Source organism: Trachemys scripta, chromosome 3 (assembly GCF_013100865.1).
Source record: "Trachemys scripta elegans isolate TJP31775 chromosome 3, CAS_Tse_1.0, whole genome shotgun sequence".
NCBI lineage: Eukaryota > Metazoa > Chordata > Testudines > Emydidae > Trachemys > Trachemys scripta.
Genome location: NC_048300.1, coordinates 2,381,713 through 2,390,293, shown reverse-complemented (window position 1 = coordinate 2,390,293; position 8,581 = coordinate 2,381,713). Strand labels below are relative to the sequence as shown.

At 43.2% G+C, this 8,581-nt stretch overlaps 1 protein-coding gene across 2 annotated transcripts in view; it reads right to left on the bottom strand.

The window, feature by feature from the left end:
* The window catches only part of ACSS1 (acyl-CoA synthetase short chain family member 1), a 52,824-nt gene that overhangs the window by 17,498 nt on the left and 26,745 nt on the right, over window positions 1-8,581 (bottom strand). Inside the window, exons 4-7 of one of the 2 annotated variants that reach the window (XM_034763935.1) lie at window positions 5,425-5,577; window positions 3,529-3,676; window positions 3,077-3,214; window positions 1,054-1,146 (exon numbers count right to left, since the gene is read on the bottom strand). In XM_034763935.1, the coding sequence (XP_034619826.1) occupies window positions 1,054-1,146; window positions 3,077-3,214; window positions 3,529-3,676; window positions 5,425-5,577 (532 nt within the window). The remainder of the gene's footprint in view (window positions 1-1,053; window positions 1,147-3,076; window positions 3,215-3,528; window positions 3,677-5,424; window positions 5,578-8,581) is intronic. The other variant, XM_034763936.1, reaches the window with a different exon arrangement.

The window sequence follows — 8,581 nt, the reverse complement described above, 5'->3', positions numbered from 1 at the left end:
AGGGGACAGGGAGCAGGGGGGGTTGGATAGGGGGTGGGGTACTGGGGGGGTGGTTAGGGGTGAGGGTCCTGGGGAGGGCATGTCAGGGGGCGGGGGTGTGGATAGGGGGCAGGGCAGTCAGGGGACAAGGAGCGGGGGGGGTGGATGGGTCAGGGGTTCTGAGGGCGGGAAGTGGCGAATAGGGGGCGGGAGCCAGGCTGTTTGGGGAGGCACAGCCTTCCCTACCCGGCCCTCTGTACAGTTTTGGAACCCTGATGTGGCCCTCAGGCCAAAAAGTTTGCCCACCCCTGCCTTAGTGTAACTGAGAGACAAGCCTCACTTCATTAAGATGGGACGCACAAGAACCAGCCTAAGCACACTGACGAATTACGGACGTGCACTCCTGCTTTCTGCGAGATGGCTCAGTGCAAAAGCCCCATTAAGTCGCAACATGGCCACCCTTCCGTTACTGTCAAATAAAGCTACTTCATTCACACGGGGAGGGCTGCAGACAGCAAACTGCAAAACAGCATAACAACTTCTCCCCATGTCCCTCCTGAAACAAAACAAAGCACTTTTAACTGTCTTCTCCTATGAACTCTAGTAGCAAAACAAATACTCTTGGCTACACAGTTCTATTTTCCATAGGGAAAAAGGACAAACAAATACCTAGGCACAATCTGTGATTCAATCTTATAGTCTGCTGTACCTTAAGTTGTTTTTCATGATAAAAAAAGTTCAGTTTCAGTTCAATTCTCAAAATAACTACTGGGTGGTTTCCATTTCAGACAGCAGCCTTTCAGTTTCAACTGAACAATGAAAATTGTTTTCTGCTTCTAGAGCTGGTCAAAACTTTCAACTGTTCAAAATTTCAATGCAAATGTTTCATGAAAAAACATTGCTGGGTTTCAGCCAGTTTAAAGAGCAGATCAAAATTTGCTGAAAACTCAAAATGTTAACAAAATGTGTTCAGGAAAAAAAATCTCCGAAAGGTGGCAAAGTTGTCACCACTTTCTAACCATTCCATGATAATTCCTCGTGAACATGTTTTTCCTCCCCATCAGTGCTTTTTACCTGTTTGCCACCAGGTGTCAACAAGGGTGCACCGGCTGTCTCCCACTACATTGTAGAACCATTGCCAAGCTTCATGGTTAATTGGTTCTCCCACTAAATCCAAAACAGTAAAGAAATAAGGGTGAATTCTGGTGAAAGGATTTGTATGCAGTGTGCTTTCCCTTCAATATATTTAGGCTTGGAAGAATTAGATTTTATTGGTAAATATCGGTAGGTGTCAATATCACCATAAACACCAAACCATCCAAAAATATTTCCATTGATAATAATTGAAATTACAGATAGGAAAAGTAAGAAAAATGCTGCTTGAGAACTTATTACAGTTTGATTTAAGAATATTTGCTTTGCATAATTTGACATGTGATTTTGACAATTTGTGTTTAACTTTTTAAATCTCAAAGTCTGTCTCTGAATAATTATTGTCTAATTCCCTCCTTAATTCCCCTCAACTATGAAAAAGTAAATTGATAAAAATTGGAAAAAAAATGCTTAAAGCCCATAATTTTGTGCAACTTTGAAAATTTAAATAGATAAAAAAAATTAAAATGCTTAAAAATAATCAATATTATCCATTGAAATTATAAAAAAAGAAAAAGGAAAATCAAGTTCTGTCAAGCCTAAATCCATTGCATGCCTACTGCATGATCTCAGGCATTTCTGAACATAAATAATTTGTCTACACCTACTAACTACTGATAGCATTTTGCTGAGACATGAGAAGAAGCTTAATGTACCTGTGTAATATGATTAGGGCCCTACCAAATTCACGGTCCATTTTGGTCAATTTCACGATGATAGGATTTTAAAAATTATAAATTTCATGATTTCAGCTATTTAAATCTGAAATTTCACAATGTTGTAACTGTAGGGGTCCTGACCCAAAAGAGGGTTGTTGGGGGGTGTCACAAGATTATTGTAGGGGGTTCACGGTATTGCCACCCTTACTTCTGTGCTACTGCTGGCAGCAGCGCTGCCTTCAGAGCTCGGCTGCCAGAGAGCGGCGGCTGCTGAAAGCAGAACTGCCGCCAGCAGGAGCTCAGAAGTAAGGATGGGATGGGATGGGATGGGATGGGATTGCCACCATTACTTCTGTGCTGTTGCCTGCAGAGCTGGGCCCTCAGTCAGCAGCTGCCGCTCTCCAAACGCCCAGCTCCGAAGGCAGCAGCGCAACAGTAAGGGTGGCCTGGTGTGGTACTGCCACCCTTCCTTCGGCGCTGCTGCTGACGGGGCGCTGCCTTCAGACCTGGGCACCTGGCCTGCAGCTGCTGCTCTCTGGCCACCCAGCTCTGAAGGCAGCATAGAAGTAAGGGTGGCAATGCCACGACCCCCCCTACAATAACCTTGCGACCCCCCTGCACCTCCCTTTTGGGTTGGGACCCCCAGTTTGAGAAATGCTGGGGTCTCCCCCATGAAATCTGTATAGTATAGAGTAAAAGTACACAAAAGGCTAGATTTCACAGGCGAGACCAGATTTCATAGTCCGTGACACCTTTTTCATGGCTGTGAATTTGGTAGGGCCCTAAAAATGATGAACAATTTAAGACATTCCTTTCCTAGGACTGGTGAAAAGCAAAAAGGAATCTAAGGGAAGGTAAGTACTAACTGAAGGTAATTTGGGGGTATTTAGAAAATCAAAATGATGCTAATGCACGGGCTGTTTAAGCATCCCAAGCCTTAGAATTATTAACGCTCTATGATGCCACAAGCACAACTGAATTTCTTTGGCATCTTTTTCTGGAGAATGTTATTCTCATAAAGGAATCTAGGAAATGGGGGATAATTCAAAGATATTTATTCAATTGCCCTGGCATTGGGCTCTTCATTTTTTCTACATAAATAGTAACTAAACAACTGTATGTGAAACCTGTATTTGAAAGAACATCCATTCTTAGCCATTCCAAGCCAATCCTCCACTGGTGTAAATTGGCATAGCACAACTGACTTCAACTGAGCAACACAGATTTCCATCTGTTGAGAACCTGTCTCGACAATTCCCTTCATGAGAACGTTGAGTTCCTCTCACCTGATCCCAGGGTTTTTAAGGAAGATCTGTCATACTTCTTCACCCACTTATCTCCATACTTCAGCAGCAGACGTACAGCAGTAGGTGCACCGTAAAACTGATTAATTTTTAACCTCTGGACAGTTTCCCAATAACGACCTGCAAAATCCCAAATATTCTTCTTTAGTCTGTCTGGTTACGGAACAAAGCTACTGTTACAAACGCTGCACACTTAAGTAAACAGTAAGACAAAACTCTACAGCAACTATTTGCTGTATCTATAGTATAATACTGATGGCACCTTTATTACCCTGGGTACATACACATTCCTGGTTTGTATAATCACATCCTCAAAAGAAACGGGACCGGTGATAATAGGAAAGAGAATACATCCCCTAAGGTAGCCAGATCACACTTGATAGGCTCCTAAGCCATATACATGTGCAATTAAACTGCAACCATCACTCCCTCACCTGGGTCAGGATACAGCGGAGTGCTTTCAAACAGCACAGAGGTGCCTCCATTACAGAGTGGTCCATATACAACATAGCTATGTCCCGTGATCCAGCCAATATCAGCCACACAACCAAAAACATCGCCTTGCTGGTAGTCAAACACATGCTGCAAAGATAAACAGTGAGGCTGTTTTTGTAATGCTGAAAGAACCAATCTATGCTGCACGGGATGAATTATTTCATTCAGCCATGTAAAGCTGATACAGGAAGTAAGCCTAAACAGACAGCGGAGATATAAGTGCACAGAGGCAAGGCTGGCCTAGGGACTGGAGGCTCCAATACCTCTCATACCAGATCCTATGCTTCTCAGTCCTTAAATCGGACGAACTCCCCTTGGTGTCAGTGGGAGTCTGCAGAGTCACCATGAAGGACGTGACCCCACACTGTGTAGGGAGTCGCCTGTGCAGTGTCCCACCAAAGCCAATGGGCTCCCCAGAGAGGCAGAGCTCATGGCAGGTTGCTCCTCAGGATTTAACCAACGCTACAGTTACCAAGTGTTCTGTTTACTTCCCGTTTAATACCCTGGGTATTAATGAAGGAAACGAGGTATCCGTAGGAGACTCACCGACGTTCAGCTTGCCCCAGAAACTCCTCACTCCAGTCACACAGATACAGCCTTTCACATTCTATTTTAGATAAAAGCATCTGGGGCTGATTATACTTCCTCAGCTATCAAAAATGTTCTGCCTAGAAAATCTACCTTCTTGCACCAGCTGATGCATGTTATCAGAGCTGGAAAGTTACAGCTAGATTTACCTTTTAAATAAAAAAACCTGAGAGTTCCACAAAAATCCAACACTCTACTCTGAAATCAAAATCAAAGGGTCATAGAATGGAGCGGCAAGAAAGATCTCATCAGTCAGCCAGTCAATGTCCCTACCAGTGCTGGATTATTCCTGCTGTACATTTTCTAGTGCTTGAAAGGTAGTACATTTAAGAGGAAAGCATCTGTGTAGGAAGCAAGACTCTCTGAATGCCTAGACCAAAGTTGGGAACCATCTTCTTGGACTAAGAAGCAAACAGATTCGTGGCCCCCACCTTGCTGCTGTTTGAAGAATAAAAAAAGCTGACTGGTGTGACTCCACCCCATTGGAGAAAGGTTTAACAGCTCACCCCATCCTCTTGAATGAATAATCCTCAAATGTTCTAAAATTCACCTCTGAGCTGAGATTAACCCAAAGACGAATATCTAAAAAATTACAAGTGAGTGAGAGGCTGGGACTAGAATTGAAATCTCATCTAGAAACTTCAGTATAATATATGGATTTCTATTACACTCTTCAGGAGGGGATCTCAAAGCAGAAACTGCAAGAAGTTAAGCCTCACAACACCGCTTTGGGATGGTCGCATTAGCCCCATTTTGCTTATGGGGAAATGAAGGTCCAGTGAGGCTAACGGGCTTGCCCAACATCACATCGCAAATCGGTGGCAGAGGCAGAAATACTGAGTGTTAATACAATTTGTTTGCTCTTCAACAGACAAGCGTCACAAAAGGAGGTCCCTTGTTCAGAATCCAGCACCTCTCTGCAGTAAGAGCAATCAGTGCAGTACTGGAGTGCAAAACTAAACCAGTAAATGACCAATGAATTCAAAATGCTCAGGTGGAATCACTGCATCATTTGGATTCTTTACAACCCCCGGGATCTGATTCTCCTGGTAGTGTACTTCCTGAAAGCAAATCGATACTATTTAATTATTAATATGCTCTTGTGTACTTTTCAACTCGATTACACAGATTATGCCACATAATTTGCAAACACTGATGTAAGCAGCCTTGTTAAACAAACAAATGTCCCACATTAATACTGATAAAGCACCAATGGTCATTTTCTGCAAGTAACATTGCTGAAGTACCTTGTGTGTCACAGCAGCATAAAGCAGATACCCAGCCTGAGTGTGAACAATCCCTTTGGGTTTTCCTGTGCTCCCGGAGGTGTACAGCATGAAGAGCATGTCTTCACTGTCCATGCTTTCAGGAGCACACACAGGGGCCTCCTTGGCCATCTCCTAAGACGAGAGAAGTTGCAAAAGAAACACATTAGCCTCACACAGCAAATCCTTTCATAACTCTTCAGTGTTTCACCAGGGTCCTAGCTACGTACAGAAGAACTGTCATTTCTTCAGCTGATGCCATCTTTTTCTGCAGAGAGACTGGCAAGAGCTGAGTATTTACTAAAAGAAAGGCATCGAAGCAGATGAAGAATGACCTGGCATGGATGCTCAAATGACAGGTACCCTCTGTTCCCCTGACTCAGAAACAAAAGAATGTGTGCAGCACACCCCACATAAGCGTTCATGTGGCATGTATGCCGCACCCATTCTCTAGACCCACACTTCTGAGAGTCTCAGGCATTAGAAGAAAGTGAATTAATAAAGCCATCTATAAAAACAGCAGGGACTCTCATAGGATAAAAGTTGCGGAAAATAGAAGTGTGATTCCCATAAGGAGCCACACTTTGCAATAATAGAAAGGTCTTTAGGGGACAAGTTCCATTAGGGAGTCTTCTTTTTCTAATTCACACTTCTCCATTTAATTTTAAGTCACATTTAGGATTTCCCAGTGCCTGCCTCCACTTCCTGGCTAGAGAAGGAGCTGAGAGCCACTGCTGACGATACATGGCATAGACTTGACTTTAAGAGAAAATCCACGTTTTATTTTTCCCTCTCCAAATACAGACCCAGCTAACTTCCTAGTAAGAATCCTTTGCTCCCTACTGGACAATGTAACCCACAAGGCACAGTTATCGGTAGAACTCCCAGCAGGACGCATTCAGGATGCTATGGGCTCAATTCTGACACAGTCCAGGTGCCAACAAAAGGGAGTGAGGGGAATAAGCTCCTTATCTCCCTACTCAAGTTACCCTGACCGTGGGCCTGGCATGCAGGAGTATGGGGGTTCCCGGCATGCTTATTCGCTCCCTAGAACAAGTGACTGGAGAGCGGGTGAAGGCTTAGCTGCAACCCTCACCCCTCCAGGGTGGGAGAGTAGCTGGTCCAATGGTGGGCAGTAGCAATTTGCTGCCAGTATAGGTCAGCAGTAAATCAATACCCCAGCTCACCTCTGGAATATGGAGAGAATAAGGGTGGAATTATGCCTCAGCAGGGGTATCTGAGTCACAGTGCCTCCTAGAGCTACTCCTGGGATGATGCAGTTTACACACCACTCCTTGCTCAGGCCTGGGCCTATATTCAAAATACAGCCCCATGAGGCTGACTCCCTATTGCCTTCCACCCAGTGGTGTCATTTACGCCTGTGCAAAGTGGGTGTGAAAACACTCCCATCTGCTTTAACAGTCTTACATCCCCTGGGCCCAGCTGCATCGGCCCAAGGTGCAGAGCAGAGAGGAGTGGGGTCACTGTGCACATATCAACACTTTATGCACCACCCCCTGAAATCAGAAGTTCATTCCGGTGGGAGGCTGATGAATTAATCCTGGCTACAATCTTTCATCCTCAGCAAACTCCTTCCCTCTTTCATCTTCGCATTCTCCCAGAGCAGCAATCAGATTTTCAGGTTCATTCAGCACTACTTTCCTGCCAGCCTTGCTTACGTTGAGGAGTACGTTACTCACACAAGTAGTCCCATTGACAGTAATTAGACTATTCACAGGGAACTTGATGGGATACCGAAGACAATGGGAATTTTACACTAACTTCAACAGGCTTTGATCGGGTTCCGAGTGCGGTACAACTCAGCATGCCGAAGGGCAGTTAACAAAATCCAGAGGCTGGTTAGTCACTTCCCTGGATACTGAGTTGGTAACAGCTGGCTCTGTGGTAGGTGAAAATGGAATTTCCATAACCTCAGAGCATTGATATAATACAATTAGGGCTGTCAAGCAATTAAAAAAATTAATTGTGATTAATCGCGTGATTGAAAAAATTAATTGCGATTAATCGCGCTGTTAAACAATAGAATACCATTTCTTTAAATATTTGTAGATGTTTTCTAAATCTTCAAATATATTGATTTCAATTATAACACAGAATACAAAGATTTCAGAGTGGTAGCCGTGTTAGTCTGTAGCAGCAAAAACAACAAGGAGTCCTTGTGGCACCTTGGAGACTAGCAAATTTATTTGGGCATTTGCTAGGCTCTAAGGTGCCACAAGGACTCCTTGTTGTTTTTACAGAATACAAAGTGTACAGTGCTCACTTTATATTTATTTTTGATTACAAATATTTGCACTGTAAAAAAAAAAAAAATCGGATTTTTCGATTCACCTAATACAAGTACTGTAATGCAGTCTCTTTATCATGAAAGTTGAACTTACAAATGTGGAATTATGTACAAAAAAACCTGCATTCAAAAATAAAACAATCTAAAACTTTTAGAGCCTACAAGTCCACTCGGTCCTATTTCTTGTTCAGCCAATCACTCAGACAAACAAGTTTGTTTACATTTTCCCACTTCTTGTTCACAATGTCATGTGAAAAGTGTTCTCCTGGCACTGTTGTAGCCGGCGTTGCAAGATATTTACATGTCAGATTGGCTAAAGCTTCATATATCCCTTCATGCTTCAACCACCATCCCAGAGGACATGCATCCATGCTGATGATGGGTTCTGCTTGATAACAATCCAAAGCAGTGTGGACCAACGCATGTTCATTTTCGTCAGATGCCACCAGAAGGTTGATTTTCTTCTTTGGGGGTTCGGGTTCAGAAGTTTCCACATCAGAGTGTTGCTCTTTTAAGACTTCTGAAAGCATGCTCCATACCTCGTCCCTCTCAGATTTTGGAAGGCATTTCAGATTCTTAAACCTTGGGTCAAGTGCTATAGCTATCTTTGGAAATCTCACATTGGTACCTTCTTTGTGTTTTGTCAAATCTGCAGCGAAAGTGTTCTTTAAATGAATATGTGCTAAATCATCATGCGAGAGTACTATAATATGAAATATATGGCAGAATGTGGGTAAAACACAGAGCAGGAGACATACAATTTCCTCCCAAAGAGTTTAATTTAATTAACGTATTATTTTTTTTAACGAGCATCATCAGAATGGAAGCATG